This window comes from Pseudopodoces humilis, chromosome 5 (genome assembly GCF_049639895.1).
Source record: "Pseudopodoces humilis isolate 2021_Gansu_Grassland_sample_001 chromosome 5, ASM4963989v1, whole genome shotgun sequence".
Lineage (NCBI taxonomy): Eukaryota > Metazoa > Chordata > Aves > Passeriformes > Paridae > Pseudopodoces > Pseudopodoces humilis.
Genome location: NC_142204.1, coordinates 1690763 through 1710831, shown reverse-complemented (window position 1 = coordinate 1710831; position 20069 = coordinate 1690763). Strand labels below are relative to the sequence as shown.

The 20069-nt window shown below is 42.7% G+C and overlaps 1 protein-coding gene across 2 annotated transcripts; it reads right to left on the bottom strand.

Moving 5' to 3' along the window:
- Positions 1-192: 192 nt before the first annotated feature.
- On the bottom strand, positions 193-20050 carry IL17RA (interleukin 17 receptor A). Of its 2 annotated transcripts, none has more exons than XM_014259356.2 (13): positions 19894-20050; positions 14037-14061; positions 12095-12241; positions 11198-11322; positions 10064-10190; positions 8656-8703; positions 8411-8568; positions 7109-7186; positions 6601-6676; positions 6502-6516; positions 5184-5285; positions 4071-4106; positions 193-3527 (listed from the first exon to the last, which is right to left on the bottom strand). In XM_014259356.2, exons 1-13 carry the CDS (start codon positions 20023-20025, stop codon positions 2029-2031), a joined length of 2568 nt encoding a protein of 855 aa, XP_014114831.2. In that variant the 5' UTR covers positions 20026-20050; the 3' UTR covers positions 193-2028. The 2 variants fall into 2 exon arrangements, with proteins under 2 accessions (XP_014114831.2, XP_005530631.2); XM_005530574.3 differs by having other exon boundaries at positions 194-3530.
- Positions 20051-20069: the final 19 nt, after the last annotated feature.

The following is a 20069-nucleotide window of genomic DNA, read 5'->3' as shown; positions in this document are numbered from 1 at the left end:
CTAAGAGCTGTAACACCAAGGGAGTTATTTGAGAAGGGAATGACTAAGGCAAGGAAATGCAGATGACACTTCTGAGCTTCCTATTTAAGTGATTTATAGGAATTGATACCACTTGAAAAAGACTCTTGGGAAAAAAAAATATCAGATTTACATGTTAATTGCTGTAAGATAAAAGAAACTTTTAGAAGTGGGATCATCAAGATGGCAATTACTGACATAATCTGGGAAATGGGTTCTCACTGGAGAAGCATTGAGATCACAGCTGCCTCTTGCTTAGCTCCTGTTGGGTTAGATTGGATTCCTGCTGGAACAGGAAGGCTCCCAGCCTTAAGTCTGGATCTCTGCAGGGACTGTCCCTTTGTTATCAAGCTGTCCTAAGTGCCCTGCCTCATGGAGCAGTCCTGCATGGAAAAACAATTCCTTTAGCACCCATTTGGAAAGGAATGTGCACTTCCCATGGCTGCAGGCCCTCAGCTCTGTCCAACTCGTCCCCATACTGTGCTTTGCAGGAATATTTTAACATTTGTGAGCCAGTTCCGTTCTGGCTCAGTTTTGCCTCAGATTTTTATAACAAATACTAAGAACTTTACATAACTCAACATAATGAGTTAGGCAGAATTGAGGACACACAAGTGTTTCAGTAAATATATCCAAAAAGTATTCTTGGTTTTTAATTTAAGGAAAAAACCCCACAGGTTAGACACAAAATTATAAAATACACACAATACAGAATAAATTGCCAGTCAAAAGAACAGATTCTTTTCTGAGATGTTAAGATTTTGAAAAAAGCTCAGATAAAAGATTTTTTGACAAGTAAACTTAGATGGATGGGAAAACTACAAAGGAGAAAGGCCTGGACGTATTTAAATCTCACAGGTTGTTATCCAGTGGGCAGAAAGAGTGATAAGAAACAGGGTAAAAGCCAGCCTCACCATCACAGCTCCTAGAAGATGAATCCCTCAGTCTGTTCAGTATTTCACTGTGGTTAACCTGAACTACCTGTGCTTGAGCTTCAACCCACACAAGTACATCCTACAGTCGTTTGCTCTCAGCCTCCCTTGACTCAGATACAATTTTCACTCTAAAACAGCATCTGCTGAGGCTACGCTTTTTCCTCCTCCAAAACAATCCTTTACTTCCTTGGGTGTCACTACCTGAATCTTCAGTTCACATCTCTCTGGTGCTAAGATATCCCAAAGCCAACAGCACTGCAGCAGTGTGTCACAGAATACACCAGATTCCCCCGATTCTGTGATTCTGTAGTCAGCCCCACATTTCTTAAAACTGTAAAAAAAAAAACCACCCCAAAATTCAATTTTTTGGTCTCCTCTTCCTCCTCCCTGCTGGTTTTCAAGCACATAGGAAGAGCTATGGAAAGTCTCAATTTAAACGTTTATCCCACTTATTCTCAGCTACTCCACTTGATTTCTGAATGACCATGGAAATGCACCTGCAAATGAATGATGAATGGGAAAAAAAACAAACCAAAAAATCTCCAGGCTCATTTATCAACCAGGTAGAGACAGCCCTATTCTAGCTGAAATTTAAGGCACACATCTTTAACACAGTATTTACAAGGAAATGTTTAAAATGTGTATTAAAATGCCAATGCAAATGTTACCACGTTATCTAAACCTATTTTCTAAACCATGCCTGTGACTTTTATCCAGTGCAATAGAATCAGCAAAGCTGGAGGGCATTTTGAAGGCACGAGTGGATGAGCCACAGCAATTTTTTCTGCCATCCATCACTGAGAATTCAGTGTAATGCCTTTCCCCAAGGAACAGAACCACTGCCTGTTCTTCCACAGGGGTGGCCAATACTTGTGGCTTCTCTCCACAGAGACTGGAAGCAACATTCCATGTCTGCTGGGCAGTGCTGCATCCCTGCAGCACCCAGGAAGATCCCAGCACTAAGCCATCTACAATACAAGGACAAGGATGGCGCTGGAAATACAGTCTCAGTGCTGCTGTGCATGGGAACACCTTCCATCCCTGAATTTCAAACAGAGCAGGTCCCAGGCAGAGCTTAACAGTCCTCCAAAGACTGGTCAATGTCCATCACCTCTGCTGGATAGCTCCAGCTAGAGCTCCTCTCAATGTCCTGGAAAAACAGCTGCTTCTGGAGGCTCTTTAGACTGTCCAGGACCTCTGGAGAGAGTTCATGGAAGCCCACCTGTTGTTCCTGATCCTCCTCCTCTTCCTCCTCCTCCTCCAGAAGGTCCTCAGGAGGCAGAGGGGAGCATCTGGAGATGTAGCCCTGGTCTGACTGCACTGACTGTCTTTGGTCTTTGCATTGGTCATCGAAGACCAGCTGGTGCTGCTTGTCAGCCTCCCCCTGGCAGAGACAGGACTCTGAAGGAATGACACTCTGTTGATAGAGAGGGTACATGAGTCCATCCAGATGGTCACTCAGGTCATCTGAGAAGTTTGCAGGGCTCTGGTCAGCTACTGAGACTTCAGAGCCATTGTGGAGGAGGAGGAGGTCATTCCTCATTGGAAAGCTTGTCTCAAGAAGAGGAACTCCTTCCATACAGTTCTCATTGCTCAGCACGTGGTGACTGAGTACGTTTCTATCTTCCATGGAAGAGACTGGCTCCACTACCTGAATGCGAGGAACATCCATAGGAAGGACCACAGTCTGGGAATTTGGATCCCCACGTGGATTAAGCTGAGGCTGCAGCTTGCAGCCTGTACTTTCACCCTCGTGCATGTGGAGGTTGATGACGTGACAGCAGCCAGGGTCAGGCTCACGTAGGTGCAGCTGGTGTTTCACAATTCCACCTGGCTCACTCAGCAGTGAATCCACCTGGCTCTCCCTGTTCAGGGAATGCAACTCTTCATCACTATCCAAGCAGATGGTTTCACTCTCAAACCAGTCTGGGTGCTCAGTCTGCCAGTTCTTGAACTTCTCTATGGCCTCTTTCAACTTCCTCCCACTGGGGGTATCGATGTAATTTTCAGCTGTGATTTCCTGGATTCGATGGATGCGCCCAGGTTCAAACTTCTCCAGATCCTGAATCCGAAAATAAATATCCTCAAACTTGTCCATCAGTTGGTACCTGGATGTGACATTGAACAGATCAGGTATATCTCTCTCACTGCTTATTCCCTCGAAGTAGCAGACTATGTACATTCCAAAACAGGCTGGCTTCTTGAAATCTGGCAGGATCAGATTCAAGGCTGGGGTGAACAGGTCTCCCACTGGCTTTTGCTGATCCTGCCTGAGACACACAGGCTCGCTCCCGAGCATGGCCTGCCACTTGGCCTGGGTGCCCCGAGAACACAAGATGATGATCTTTGAAGACAGCTCTTCCATTTCCTTCTTCTGCCGCGTCAGCCAGGGTAAGGGCCCCAGCTCCGAGATGTGGTGGTCTTCCAGCAGATCCAAGGCCACAGCAGTGCCACAGACAGTCATCAGGAACTCAGCAAACTTCAGCACCACGTCCACGTAGAGCAGGTGGTCAGCAGAGTACACAACCCAAACCTTCCGCGGCTTCAAGGGCGGCAGGGACAGCTTGGTGTACGCTGCTGATGGAAGACAGAAAAATGTTAATTACAGCCACATTTCCCAAATTGTAATGCTGTGAGTCAGCACTAATCAGCACAGGAGGGTATTAACAAAACTTTTTATGCTGTTTTGGCAACGTATGTGGACAACATCTCATTGTGCAAATTTAAGATGAAAGTGCAGACCCAGTGAAGTTGTGATTTATAATAATTCCCAGGTGATTCATCAGCTTTCACCTCACAAAAACACTCTAGCAGCTCCTCCAAACCAATCTTGCTTGGCTGCTATGGCCTAGATGATCAGCAAAGCTTCTTCTGCCAGTTCAGTCTTGGCTGGGTAAAGCGTCTCCCCACATTCCAAAGCAATTACCTCCCATCTGACAAATACAGCGTTTCAAATTCCATCTGTAAAGCTTCCTTCAGTTAAACAGGAAGATCCTAAGGCTACCTTTTGGTTCCAAGAAGCATCTATAGGGTAGTTAGAGCCTACAAAAGCCCCTTCAGGGCAGCTGTGTGAGACCTGCAGGACAGGTGCTTGATAAAACACAGGTGGCATCTTACCAGCTTGCAAATTGTTGTGGTTGCATTGCCGGCGTCCTGGAAAGAGAGAAAGTCACTGTCAGTTCTGAGAACATCAAGTAAGATTAAATGTTTAAAATCACATAATTTTACATAGATTAGGTTAAAAATAAAATAATCTTTAACTGTGTAGGGAGATAAAGCTGTAAGGAGGGAGAAGCCTAATAAAAAAGACATAATGAATGAATAAAGACTCTTCTAAAGCCAGTTCTTGCTGTATTTTTCCTTTGAGAGGAGATAAAATGCACTCAAAATAACTTTTGCCATCTCCCCCAAATCCTGCCAGGCTCAAGTACAGAGCACCCAACTGTTCTGCTACCCTATTTAAGGAGAGGGGGCTTTTTAAAATATGTCTTTTTATTTTTAAGAAGCCTTTCTGAAGAGGTGACTAAACCATCCCTAGCTATGTATGATAGATGAGTTTGATGTTAAGAAATTCTCCAAAAGATTACCAACTCTTCCCCTCAGGTAAAAGGAAAACAAGCAGTGAGTTACACAGCTTCCCTGAGATAACTGGGTCTCATGGCTGCAGCACAGAAAACTAGGATTTAGCTCTTAAGTACTCAGTTTTCCAATTTGCTTGATGTAAATCTCTATATCCTGTATTTTTTTTTCCCCTTCCACTTTAATTGAAAAAAATTAATCTAATCTCACAATAGTATAAAATTAGTTTTGCAGAGACTTTGGGGAATGGGGGGAGGACTACAGCGTGGACAAACAGGAAGCTTCTGTTCTGCAACACTCTTATGCAATGCAGGGGAAAAATAAGTGCAAAGACATTTGCAGCAATCTGCAGGAAACAAAGGGCTGAACTATGGAATTCCTTTTGCCCCTCATGAGCTCTGAAGTGCTGTGGAGTATCAGACAGGATAACCTGTGGAAGGCTTTTCTTATCTGGTGGATAGTATAAGGACATTGCAAATCCTATAATGTAAAACAGAAGTTGTTTTCATGGGCATTATCTCAGATCCAAGGCATCAGAACATCAAGGAACAAAACCACAATAAACAAAACCACAATAGGAATAGGTACAGAAGGAGGAAGAAGGATTCTTTAGCGTTGGATTTTTTTCTTCCTGGCTGGTCTGAGTCTCACCTGCTCGTTTTTTAGTCATACACAGCACAGCTGTGATGACTGACCCCACCAGTAACACACAGATCCCAGTGATACACCAGTAGAGCCATATCATCATGTCATCTGCAAAACAAGAACACTCCTCACACAGAGTTTCACCAAAGAGCAGCAGAGGCCAAGGCAAGAGGACCCTGGCTTTGCTGACTAGAGCAGTACTTCCCCCTTACAATCCACAGTCACTTCTCCAAAGCAATTCCTGCTTTCATGGTGCTGCTGTACACCATCAACTTGCTCCACACAAAGAACCATATGTGCAGTACACTGAAAACACAGATCAAGAACCTTCCTCTAAATAGCAGTGTTTACCCAGCTTTGACAGGCATGCCGCCCATGTCCTGCCTCTTCATGTAATCTAGCTTAAAAAAAAGTTAAAATATCACCATTTTGGGTCATGAATTTCAGTTTGCAGGTGTTTTTCCTTTTTTTTTTTTTTTTAATCTTGGGCAAAAGATCCTTACAGGTGTTGCAGCCAAAAAAAAAAAAAAAAAGATGTCAAATCATTATGCACAAGTTATCTTGACATTCATAAAAATGAATATATGCAAGCTATTCTTTCCAAAAGCTGCTTTATATTATGCAAATTTTTTAACACTGAGCAAAGTGACAGAAAGTATTTTATATTAAGACTCTTCTTGTCAAAACTGCTTCTCAAAGAATTCTATGCAAGTGAAGTGTCTCTCAAAAAATTGCTCTTTAAGGTTCACACTGCATACAAATACTTGCCTCATTAAATCATGGTGAAGTCATTCTTAGCACAATTAATTCTGAACTCAGTGTTAAAGGGGACTGTGAAATTTTAGACACCAGGCTCTCATCTCCACCAGAGAGATTTATTGGCACATATTGGTTATGGTATCTGGCTGGTTGAGCTTGGTGGCTCAAAAGAGGGGCCCTGAACAAAGAAAACCCCATGGCAATGAAACCCTTATGACCTAAATTCTCCATCCCTCATGTGACAGTCCAGACCAAGAGCATTATTAGGGTCTGGGGTCTCCTTGCTCTTCTTTGGTTTGGTGTTTTGTTACCAAGTGGTTGCCATGTGCTGATTTTCACGTCCTCTGAGGTTTCAGTGGGAGCTTTGGTGGGTTCCCAATATGGTTGGTACAGTTCATACATCACCACCTATGGGCTGTCCACTTCACTGCTTTCAAATAATATAAAATTTTCAACAGGGAGTTTTCCTGCCCATTGGGTCATTCCCAGGAAGGATCATTTCTCATTCTACACAACAGGAGAATAGCAGCAAAAAAAGTTTCAGGGTATTGGAAGAACTTCTTACCCGATGGTTCTGTACCTGCAAAAGACAAGAGTTATGTTAAAAATTCAGTTCTCAGCTGTAAAACAATGGGAATCTAATTTACAGAAAAGTGGTTCTCACTTGGAACTGGTTTACACTTGAGTGAAGCAGAGTGTCTAATACAGTCTGTGCCACAGCTCGCAAAGAATGGCTGAATCTGCAGTTGAAATGAATCCAGAAAACAGAGGTTATTCTTTAAAGAAATTTTGTTCCCTGCTTCACTTTCTCCCTGCCTCAATGTTCCTTGTATTTTAGCACAGAGCCACAGAGTTCCTATTTCCCTTCAGAAAACAAGATTAATTAAGAATTCTTACGCCATACATGACGAAGGCTGTGAGCTCCTGAGGCTGCACATTTGCCATTGTCACTCCCACAATCTCTGACTCGGCAGCCCTGTACTTAGGAAAAGCCACTGACTACAGAGAATACCTATAAAAAATTCTTTTAGTCATAAATATTTCCTTGATGCAGGTAATTACAGATTAGCCAATCTCAGAAAAAAACAAAGTGAAAGAATGCCTAACATTCCTAAGGTGCTCACTGCCTTGATTGTGAAGGAAGGACACAGGGACAACAGTGTGATTCCCACCTCTATTTTGTATCTGCAGCAAGCTTTTATGTTCTTCTCTATTTTGATTGTGACATTCACTTGCTGTTGTAGTCCATCCTGCAGAAATCAGATGCAAGTTATAAGGGAAGGAAGAAAACTGAATGAAAGCAGGAAAAAAGAAAAAGCTGACATGAAAACACAAACATTTGTTTGGAGTGGTCCAAACAAACAGAAGCTGCTATTTTTTTTCCTTGGAACAAGGAGCCCACAGAGAACAAAATGGGTAGAGGATCTGGCCACCATCTCTGCAGGTGCTCTGTGTGACAGACATGGCAATAGTAAATAAATAAAATTAAGACAGCAGGCTAAGATGGCACAGGTAACAGGAAATAATTAGGGATGTCTGTTGTACAACTTCAAAGGAGTTAAACTTACAGTTTCTTAACAATGTAGATGTCTTCAGCTTTGTAATGTGCAAACATTAATGAGCTTCCTTGTTTAATTAAAAGCAGCTGTCAACACTGCTTCTGACACTGGAACTGGCAAGTAAGTTGCCCTTGCTACCTGCTGTACACAATTAGTATCACGATCACCTAATTCTTCACAGTGATTAGCACATACAGACTCCAAAATGAGGTGCATTCCCCTCCACCAGGGAAATACTCACACAGCTGTCCCATCCGTGTCAGTAACAGCTTAAACATATCAGTGCATGCAGTACTAAGGGTTTTAAATGTTGAGGAATAGAAAGATTAAAACTGAATGCCAACATATCTGCCCTCGCCCAAGGAAGGGTGGAGAGTGGTTCCAAATGTTCAGTATTTCTCCTCCCTCAGATGCCTGAGGGGAAACATTTTTTATATTGGAACACAGTCTGGATACTTTGAGCTTCTCAGCAACACAGACTGCAATACCTACAGAAATTGATTCTCTCAGCTTGAATGAATGAAGCATCTGTTACTAAACCACTGATTCTTTATATAAAAAAATTTAATTAACACCTTCCTGTGATCGTATTTGATAAAGTACTTCAATGATTTATTGAAACTCTGCACCTCAATTTTGGTTAATTTACTTAGTCTTAGCTCCCCAGACACTGGCTTAAAAAAGGTAATAAAGCCTAGATAGTCAAATATAAAATTTGACTTTGCAGGTGTTTTTCGACTGCTCCGTGCATTATAAAACCTCCTCATTTTGATCTTTTATCCACCAAATTCCTCTTTCCAAAGACAATTTAAAAAATAATTCCTTGAAAATCGTTGTTCAAATGTCCTGGTTTTGCAAGCATTTAAGATGTTTGCCTGAATCTCCAGAGAAGGTGTGACTTGGGAAGGTAATTACCTCAGTGAAATCCCGTGTGATCATTTTACACCTCTTCTCGTTCAGGTAACTGGTCACATGGATTTGGTACCGGGCTGGCTCCATCCATGGGTTGAAGCTCACGAGCACAGTTGAATCATCCAGACTTTCAGCCCAGATCCTGGGTTCCCACAGGCTGCCTGGAAGTAGGGCAGATATTCCCATGTTTTTCGACTGTCAAATATTCCAACAGAGCGCCCACGTCTATGTGACTCAAAAATTTTTACCTGTCTTTATACATGGGACGGTTCTTTTCATCAGAGAATCCTCACAGTCTGCAAGAAAGACAATCAGTAGCTAGTCAGAAACAATGTACTTCCATTTCTGATAAAAAATGTGTTTTTTTCCTAAGTCAGAGACCTAACCAAGCTCTCCTAAATGAGTAGACACCTTTGTCCCAAAGCAGTGGCAAAATTCTGTAGAAGAACAGTTTTGGTTTCCAGCATTTAACCATCCCCTTCACTGATGTCATGGTGTGTTTGGTGGTTCTTTTTCTTCTCAGAACAGAGAAAATGAACGAGACTAAAAACATACCACACTTAATAGTACAGCAATAATGTAACACTGGTGCAGAAAGGGTCACAATAGTGGAACTAAAACTTCATATTCAGCCCCCACACCTTGTAATCACACCTCAGCAACAGATTCCTCCAAAGGCATTCTGACACAGGAAAATCAGGAGGCTGGAATCTTCCTTAATCCTAAAACACTCTTCCACCTTTCTAATTCCCTTCATTGAGAAGATTGGCTCTGCTCCTTGGGGCTTCTTCCTTCAGAGTTAAATCTGGAGTTATGTATCCAACATTTAGCAATGTGGGATTTACAGCTCTCAGCCTTAAATTATGTTTCTCCTCCAGGGTTTGTACAAAGGAAAAGGAACAACTCCCTGCTTAGACAGTTGAGATAAAACATTGCATATCTCAAATATCCAACTTGCCAAGTTAGCAATTTAAACTTTACAAAGTTTACAGATTTACTCTGTAATTCATGTGTAAGCTCTTACCAGCAAAGCTCCCTGCAGCTGCTCAACTTGACACCATGCATTAGGTTTCTGAAGAATAGTAGAGCATAAAAGCCAGGAAGTTCTTAGTGTGAACAGGCAGAAGAAAGGGTAAGAGGGCTGAAAATGAAGTGCTCCCTCTCCTTTTCCAGCTCACATTGACTGACACACTCCACACTTTGCCATTTTTATAACTACAAAGCCAGGTTGACGACTATAAGCAGGTTAAGAAAAAAGTTAAGAACCAGTTTTCAAGATCTGTATTAAGCACCAAATATTTATGAAGTAGTCAGTGCAGCCAGAGGGCAATGCAGATGCTCAGCAACCTTGAGGCAAACAGGAAAAATTCTTTCTGCAATAGGAAAACTTTCACATATACAAGAAAGGGCCAGGCACCCAGCACTACCAAGTTTCTTGGTCAATTGTGCCTAATTGTGCCTTTGAAATTGAATTTCACATGTCTAGGATTTAGTACCAGAAGCCCAACTTCTGATTTGGAAATTCTGGCCTATACTTCCAGCTTCCACAAGCAGAGGGGCAACTCTGAAAGATTTTAAACTAAGTAAAAGCAGCAGTGATGTCAGGTCCACAAACCACCACAACTCAAGGCCTAAGTGAATTAAATCACCTCTTACCAGGCATTGTGAGAGACGTGGACTTGCAATTGTAGTCTCCATTTACGCCCAGTTTGGGCAGGTGATACACAGTCACTTGGTAAGTCTGGCCAGGTTCTACTTCAAAACGGTCAAAAGTGAAATTCCACTGAAAACAAAACACATCCACAAGGACTTTAAAGGACAACGTTGTTCTTTAAGGCACTGAAATTAACAGCTGACTTGGCCCTGTTCCACTGTGTTCCCTCATCCCATGTAACCCTTTTATTGAAGCCTGACTATAAAAAATTGGAACTCAAGTGTATTAAATATACCTATCTCTTTGTCTGTCTCAAATCTTCTATTTAGAATTAGTTTTTTCTTGGGATCTTTGAGCTGATAACAACAGTGTTATGGCAAACCAGTGTGTGGCATTTCCACCCAACTACATTCTGAACTGAAAGGAGACCAGAATAAAACAGCCAGTTACAAGATGGAAATTTCAGTCTAGTATGAATTTTGTAGCACTGTGAAATTGCTAAGCATTTAGAACTGCATTTATACATATGTAGTTCTGCACCTGGTCATTCCATACATATATTCTTAAACCTATACTGTTTTCTGCATCAGCAATGCTGTGCAAATTCTGGGAGACGCAGTGGCTCCTAGGCCAGTGGTATTTGGTAAGTGGCAAGCCAGCTATGGCCAAATTCTGTGTGATTAAGGGGGAAACTTCTTACTGTTTATATTCCTTACTGTTGTGGATGCTCAGCACTCTTCTGACGAGTTTCCTAGAAGGAGTGGAAGCTGAGGGACCGCCCCCAAGGTTGGTGCTTTTGTCCACAACAAGACAGTACAAGAAAGAAGTGGAAGCAATAGGAAGAGTTGAGTTAAAAAGCTATAAAATCTCATGCTCTCAAGCAGAATACAAGAACCCCTACAACTATTTGCTTTAAGCAACCTCCAGAGTGATGACACATGCTAGGCACTAAAAGCAGCAATCCTTAAAACCTCAAGGATGAGAGGAGTGAAAGAGAAATGGGAAATGACAGATCTCAAGTCCAATACAGACTCTAAGCAGTCTGTACTGTTTAATCAATGATTTTTCCATAAAACAGTGAAAGCAGAAACAATTCCACGGAGCAGAAAACGTAATTTGCAGCCCTTTGCACTCACCCGGCCTCCATCCGGACGGACCTGAAGAGGCAAATTGTTCTGGAAGTCAAACTGGGCACAGATCTGCTGGTTGCTGTTCACCTGCATCACGGCGAGCTCTGCCCCCTCCAGACATCGGATGCTGGCTGCAGGGACAGAGGCACAAGTTCACCTTCTCCTCTCCTCTGCACATGGAAAGCACCACTGTGCCTAACCCTGCCTTTGAGGTGCTGAGGATCCCGACATAAAGATAACCGGTCATGGAAAAGCGAGCGTGGCAGGGCTGACTAACAGCACTCCCAGCCTAAAGGATGTCCTGCATAGCACAGCTACATCTGTGCAAGTGAAGGAGAGAGGAGAATTCATTCTCCACACACCCTGGCTGCTCCACAGATGTGGTGTCATGTTCAGCTCTGCCTCCTGCAGGTTGGGTGCCAAAGCAAACACGCCTTTATTTTGGTACACACGGTCCTGGTCAGAGTTTACAAGCGTGACTGAGTGAAATGACTGAGTCACACCTGCTCCTAATCTGCCATAGCTAGAGAGAATAACTCTACAGCCCTGCAGAAGGAAGAAATCAAAGTGCTTAATTCTGCCTTAATTTTGTTTAATTTTGCCTTAAAGCAGTGCAAAACTTTGGACAAGAGTATGCAAGGGAAGCATCATTTACAGACAAACAGATATTTGGAGAGTGAGAAAACACCACTTACTGGTGGTTATTTAGGCTCCAACAATGAGACAATTATTGCTTTATCACACAAAGACAAGATTACACCTGCCAAACAAAATTAAGCAGCCAACCTCTCAAATTTCAAAGATCTGCTTTCATGACTCTTAAGTCATAAATCCCCTCTCTGTCCTTACTAGATCACACCTCTTTCCCCTGCTCCATGCTCAAATTAAACAAGCACCACTTACCATCCGTGGCCACTTTCCACTCTATCTGAAGCACAGGGAAGAGTTTTCCATCCTCCTGACGGAAAACATCTGAGGAAACATGGAGACTGCTTGGAGCAGAAGGAGTCCATGCAGGAACCTTCAGCCAGCTTGACTCCATGCAAGTGCCTGTCCAGGAAATGAAACCCACGTTTAGAGTGGGGCTGAGGAAGCTCTGCTTAATTGTAATTATGATCTGCTCTTTGGGTCAGGGTTGCTCTGAGGGGAAAATTGGGGGACAGACTGCTTCCAGCTCAGAAAAGCAGTTTTCAGTATGGAAATACTCTGTAAATTGCCTGTAATAATCTGAATTTACTCTAGTAACTTCCTCTTTTCCTTAAAATCCATTAGTACTTGTCACAATAAATGTAGTCAGGCTAAACAGGTCAAACAAGTTTACTCAGTACCTCCTTCAACCTTCTGCTGAAACAGAAGTTATGTTAGTGCTAATTTACAGTCTTCCAGTGATAAGAAATCCATCAGATACCCAGGAAAATTGTTCTAATAGTTAATTACCTTGGGTCTACAAGCTGCTTTTCCTCAAATTTGAATATACATCTAAATTCAGCTTCCAACAACTGCCTGTTATGCCTTGCCTAAATTAATGAGCTCCCTGGACAGAAAAATAAACTGTGCTTGTCAAGCACAGTGTTAGGGAAAACTGGTCCTGTAAAGTCATCAGAAAGTGAAATCAGGTATTACAGACATGATCTGCTTAGGATTTTGTAACACATTTGACTTCTCAGAGCATGTTAAAAACAGTCAGGCCACCCTAAAGTACACTTTGGGTTTATTTTGCTGGATATGTGATAGAAACAGTGGAAAGAGAGAACTATCTCTTCAGTCAAACAGTATGGTTTTAGGCTTAGGAATAATTAGACAATCCTAAAATGCTCATTTTATAAAAAAATATCTGTAAAAAGACTGACAGGAATAAAGCACCTTTCAGCAAAGTGTGTACTAAACACTAAAAAAAAAAAAAATTCCCCTAGAGCAGAAAAATATAACAATAGCTTTAAGGTAGAATTTAAACCAAATATTTAACTGAGGCAGCATTTTAATGGTGGTGCTGAAGTTTGGCTTAGCTGTGTTGTCAAGCTGTGTTCCAGCAGCTGTGTGCCAGTGGGAAATATCATCCAACCTGATCCCACCCAAGCTTTGTCCTGCCAAAGAAGTTGTTAATCTGGTTATTTTCAGCACAGTCCTCTCCTTGATCTGGCAAGCCAAATAAAAATACTGCAGAAAATAATAAAAACAAAAATACTTGTGCCACTATGGCACAGGGCTGGGCACTGAGGCAGGAATGAGCTTGCTTAGAACAAGGAAAAGCCAAGGAGCCCTGCAGCACTGCCCAGTTGCCTCCAGGTACCAAATGGACAATTTCAGAACATTTTCATCTTTTTTTTTTTAAAGAACATTTTTCAGAGCATTACCCATAATTATATTAAGGTCTTTCAGATGCATGCCATTGCTAAGATTTGGTCCCTTACACCAAATAATTTACATTAATTGCTCTCAAGTGCACCCCTCTATGCCCCTTTTTTAATTCTAGTTCATACATTAATTTTCCATCAAGTACTATCATGATGGCTTGCAATTTACTGGCAAACTTGTCCTTAAATTCCCATGTCTTTAAAAACCAATGATCCCAGCTTTAAATAGAAACTAAACAAGTTGGGTTGAGTTCTACTCATGCCACTGCCTACTCCCAAACTCTATCCCAAAACAGACATAAGTTTCCATTCCCCTTCTAGCTGGAGCTTATAATGAAACAAACTGGAAACTCCCAAAGCTAGGCATGACAACTCTCTGATTCTAGCAGGAAAAATATGCTGTATGAACCCAGTTAAAAAAAGAAAAGAAAAAAACCCCAAAAAAACATAATCTGATGAGAAAACTGCAACAAAGAAAAAAAAATACTTACTATTTCTTACCAGACAGTTTAAATCCTGTGGGGGAAAGAAACAAGAATGTTACTCTCAGAATAAAATTGCCAGCAACTTGATTCTGCACAGTTTTGGGAGAGGGGCAGGAAAAAGCACTTCAGTGACGCACACAAATTGGAAGAATTACCTGTGATGGAAACACTGGACTGAGCTGTTAATCAAAAAACCTGGGCACAATTTATGTGACATCTCTGAGATTATCCAGTCCAACCTATGCCCAAATGTTAATTGATATTAAATTTAAATTATAAGCTTTTATTAAATTTATTATTGATATTAACACTGTGTTAACTGAGGAAATAAAAATTCATCAGAATCAGACCCTTTCTTATTAAGAATAAAGATGCCCTGATCATAAAGAAGGAACCAGAAGTTATGAGGGCTCTGACTGGCTTCTCCCAGTTGTGTATTTACATTTTTAGGGAAATTATATTTTTAGGGAAGGGTACTTAAACAAGCCAGCCGTGCATTTTTGGTATTGAAAATATTTCAGAGATTAATGCTCACGTATCTGTGTGCTCCTGCAAACTTGGAGCAAAAGCAGGAATATTTGGCATTAAGCTCCCTGTGCTAATATAAAAAATAAAACCTGAATATCTCTTCCAGGTTTTTTGCTACACAAGTCACAACAACACACACAGGTATAAATCCAGCCTTCAGGCACCCTTCAGAAGAAACACATCCACACTCCAATTACTGTACCACAAATGCACCCAAGATAGAAGTAGACTGAAAAACAGCACCTGCAACCTAAATCCTCAATTAATGAAAAAAAAAATAAAATAAATGGAAAGCAAAGAAGCAAACACTGATGAAACCAAACCCAAACTGGCTAATTAAAATCACTGAAAAAGAGAAAAATAAAAATTGTGAGTAGTAGTATGGAAGAACAGATTAAGCTGTGAAAAATAAAAACATTAGTCCTAACACTTCAGACCCCTAAATTTTTAATTTTTAAGGTAAATTATGTGGCCTGAAAAAGCCCCTTATGTAGAAAGGTGCAGTGGTTTTATCTGAGATGGAGTTAATTTTTTTTCACAGCAACTGCTATGGTGGTTTCCACTGAGGGCAAAGAGTGATGGCTGCTCTGGGATGAACCCTCAAGAGGAAACAAAAAATAACTGGCTACTGACCATAGGGATTTTTTCTAATGTAATGGTTTCTGTTAAGGCCTATCACTTAATATTCAGTCATTTTGTCCTTGTTCCGTTGCAGTTATCAATAATTACTGTACATGGCATCACAACAAAGCCCTTATAAAAAATATAAAGCATTATTAGCCTGAAGAGCAGCAACATCTGCTTTCGAGTGCTGGTGTTCTGCATCATAGCTGACAATACATGGAAGTGAGCAAATGCTGCATTTCCCCTTTCTTGTTTAATGATCAATATGAATATTGATCCAGCAGAGAGTACAAACAGATCTCCTCTTCCTCCAGGTCTATTATCCCAGGTGAGCTGTCCACAAGGATGTTCCCAGCTTTGATGAGGCTGCTGTGCCCTTTCTGACATTCATTAAAAACTCCAGAGCTCAATGAGGAGCCATCCATCTGTTAATGAAGATTCAGAACTGACACATGGTAATTATAAAAGCCTTTCTTACATTTTCAACACTGGGCTTCTATGGGGAAAAACAACAGTATTTTATCTGGTGTATCACCATTCTCCAACCCCATTCAGGATTTTCAAGGGACTATCTACACATGTGCTTTTCCTACCCTGCACTAACCTGTTTACCTGCTGTGCCAGCAACTTCTATGTGTACCTGACTGTAGTGTTTTAAGCTGCCCTCAGTAGAGCATTTAGCAGCTCTGCCACAAGAAGAGGGGAAGGATTCTCCCACCACAAGGCACCAATTAACTTCTTGGTCCGCTCCCTACCCAGTCCCCAAAGCTCTACAGGGATGATCCAAGAGCTGAAAATGCTTCTAGGAACAACTCATCCACCTAGGAAGTCCTCACCATTGGCATAAGAAAGCAAATTTAAATGCAGATAAAGCCACGCTGCAGGCAGAGGTATAAGAAAATCAAAGAAAGGCAAGTCCCAGAAAGGACTTGCCATGAAAATCCCCATCTCCTATTTGTACAGTACCCAGCTGAACAGGTCTGGGCAGCAGCTGAGGGCACCAAAAAGTGCCCTTTTTTTTTAATACCAAAAAGTGTAACTCCAGACAAGGACATTCAAAAGCCAGAAAGCAATTAGAGTAAGAGACCAGCTGGGTTTGCAGCAAAGTAAGTCAACCACTGCTAGATTTGCACTGGCTACCTCCCCAGCACCTCACTGGTTTTTCCCTTGTAAAGGTCCAACCACCACAAAACCTTATTTGATGCATTGGCTCATCCAGAGTACATTAACAAAGCTCTGGACAGCAGAAGTATTTAATTTAGTTTCCCTACTTGAGTGTGCTGATTTTGGCTGGAATAATTTCCTTCCCAGTAGCTGGTATGGGGTGGTGTTCTGGATTTGGGCTGGAAACAGTGTTGGTAACAGAGAGGTTTTTGTATTTAGTGAGCAGGGCTTGCAGAGGGCATTTCTGCTCCTGGAACACCCCTGGCAGCCAGAAGGCTGGGGGTGCAGGAATCAGGCATGAACACAGCTGGCATTGCTGACCCTAACTGCCCAAAGGGATGCTCTAAGGCATCAAACTCAGCATATAAAGCTGGGGGAAGAAAGATGAAGAGGGGGAGGTTCAGAGTGATGATGTTTGACTTCACAAGTCATTGTCACACATGATGGATCCCCGCTGTCCTGGAGGCAGCCAAACACCTGCCTGACCACTGAAAGTAGTGAGAAACAACTCCTGGTTTTCCTTTGCTTGTCTGCATAGCTTTTGCTTTACTTATTAAATGGATTTTATCTCAACCCACAATTTTTCTCACTTTCACCTCTCTGATTCTCTCCCCCATCCCAGTGGTGGGGCAGTGAGTGAGTGGCTATGTGGGGCTTAAACTTTTCAGGCTTTGCCTGAAAAGCAAAGCTACAGACATGGCAGGCATAAATATGGGAAGCAGATGATTGTGAGGTGATGCTGAAACTATTCTCAGCAGGACAGGCACAGTCAACCCTTCATGTTTACTCGCTGTATTTTCACAAAAAGCTAAGCAACTGTTTCTTTCGCTCTTTTAAAATGATTTTTGTGTTGCTTTTGACATAAAAAAGAACAGACCATATGCCGTGGAGAATTGTATGAATCTGAACGAAATAAACCTGGGAAACCGATTAACAGCACCATCCCATAAAAATTCAATTAAAGTAATGGGAGGCAAAGATTTCCCAGCAGGATGCTGTGGCAACTAGAAAGAAACCACTGTGAGCCAGGCAAGTGTCCAGTTTTCCTTTAAAGAGTGGCTGGTGAATGGGAAGGGCTCCAGCTTTCCAAAATCTGCCTTTCACCTTTGAACCATTCTATGTAACTTCTGAGGTTTGGATGATTTGAAGTTTACTGCAGCTTCCCTTTTTCCAGCTCCTTAGTAAAAAGAAGCAGAGATCAACACATGAACACAGTGCAGGATTAAATGCTGAAGGATGATTTGTTAAAGGCTTGTAGGAAACAATCATATTTTACAAAATTGTTTTAATTCCTTTTAAGCATTCTTCTCTACGATTTCTAACTTTTTGCCTTGCCCTCATATCAATTTTCTGCAAAATCAAATCCAAATTCAAAAGTTAAAATTTCTTCACAACAATCAGCCTTAGAGTCGTCTTTATCATATTTTCATAGTTTTGATCAGTAACCCTTTTTATGCTGAAGCTCAGTATTTTTGATCCAGCCCCTCAAAGACAGCAGAGTTATAAACACTGCATTCCTCCAGGACACCCAGGCATGCCACGTCCCAAAAGAGTTACAGCACAACAACTGGACACTGATTTAACACCTGATGGTGAAAAAACTGAGGGGTATTTAAGCCGTGGGATGTTTTCCCCCTGCAGATGACATGTTCAAGCAATGGTTACTGGAAGGAACTGGATTTGCAGCTGTGCTATTCAGCCCTACAGCTGAGCATATTTGATAGAGTGGTGGTGAATACAGACCATTAAGTGCATTTTTTGGCATTTTAATAAGATGAGCTGTTAAGAAGCGTTTCATTTTCCTTTCAGGTGTCTACTGATAACATACATGACACTTTCTCTCCACCACTTCATCTCCCAAACAGGAGGATTTTGCTAAGGAAGCCACCGTGGCTCACCCTGCTCCAAAGCTCAGCAACAGCAGCACAGTGGGTTAAACAAAGGAAGTGGGAATCACCCACCCTGCCCAGCAGCAGCTCTGCTTTTGAACCACAGCACAGCCACACGTTGGGAGGGTTACTGAATCATCCTCTGCAAACAACCCGCAGAAAGGGAAGGGGGAACTGTTTTAAACTGTCACAGCTTCAGTTGATGGGGCTTCTTCCTACTCGTGTCAGCAGCTTCACACCTGTTCAAAGAGGCTGCTCCCGGGCTTAAGCTGACTCCTTTTTCCTAAGTCTATCTGCACGTTGGAAATTGGCTTTTTGATAGTAAGGGACAACGTAATAGCCCTGCACATCCACTGCTCTGTGCGCACACCAGAGCGCAGGGCAACACAGCTCCTCTGTGAAAGTTTGGGATGTTCTGGTGATCCCCTCACCCACTTACTGTGGTCACAATTCCTAAAAAAAAATAAAGAGGGACAAACAACAAGACAAACTCACAGTCCAACCATCCAAGGACTTGCAGAGACTCTTGAATGTATTACTGTCAATCTCCATGACTAACAAGGTTTGGGATATCATGGTTACGCGAGATGCCCAAGCAATATTGCAATTTTCCCTAAGCAATATGGCAATTTTCCCTTCCCCAAGCCTTTAACGCTTTGTAACTCTACAACGTCTAAAGTAAAATTGCAGAATTGGTCTGTTTTCTTGGGGTCTCTTTAAATAAGAGAGAAAGCACCAGAGCAGAGGTCTGGTAAAACAGGGGTAAGGATATAGTCAAGCATTAGGAGAAGTGTCAGACTAGACAACAAAAGGTAGGAAATGTGTACAGGAAAAGATTATAGAAGCTTTCACCCCAAAGGACACGTTTTGTTTTACATTTGTCTATAGCTGTATGCGACTATCTGCCTTTTTTCAGACTGCTGAAAGCACACCATGGCATATAAAGCTGTCCATCTTAGATGACAGCTGCCCATTTTCCTGCCTCATTGCTATTGTTAACAAAATTAAAAAGCAAAACCAGACCTCTTCCCCCTTCTACACGCTCTTTACATGTAACTGAAACAAAAAAAAACCCACCCCAAAACAAAAAAGCGACCAACAAAACAAATCCAAAACATTCCTCAAAAACCACCAGAGAGAGCGACCAGCTAGGAGTTCATACTCTAAATTCGCTCAGTTTGCTGGGTTCACTTTTTACCGAGACACTGCATCGGCAGCTCCTGTCCGGCTGCTTTCACAGGCAGAAAAGGCAACCACCCCGTCCAAAAAACCTCAGGCACACGTAATGTTTAATCCCCCGCTCTCTCCTAAAAAAACCCTCAGCTGAAAAGAACCGGTTAAAACTTTTAGGACATTGGGCAACGTCAGCTCTTAGCAGACTCACATCCTGCTCAGGGGCTGCTTCCAGCACGGCTCAGGGCCGCTCGGAGGTGTCCTACAGCCAGCCCCAGCCTGGGGAACCCTCCCGGGAACAGCGATACCGCCCGGGGACAGCGATACTTCCCGGGGACAGCGATACTTCCCGGGGACAGCGATACCGCCCGGGGACAGCGATACCGCCCGGGGACAGCGATACCGCCCGGCCCCGCGTCCCACAGCGGGGCGGCCGCTCCCCGTCCCGCCGGCCCGGCGCTCCCGGCGCCCCCGGCACCGCTTACCGGCTGCGAGCAGGTGAAGGGCGGCGCGGCGTCCAGCAGCAGCCGCAGGGCCGCGGCCACGGGCAGCAGAAGGGGCAGCAAGAGGGGCGGCACCAGCAGCAGGAGGAAGAACAGCGGCCGCGGCCCCGCCATCGCCCCCGCACCGCCGCCCGGCGCTTCCGGGCTCGGGCCAGGCG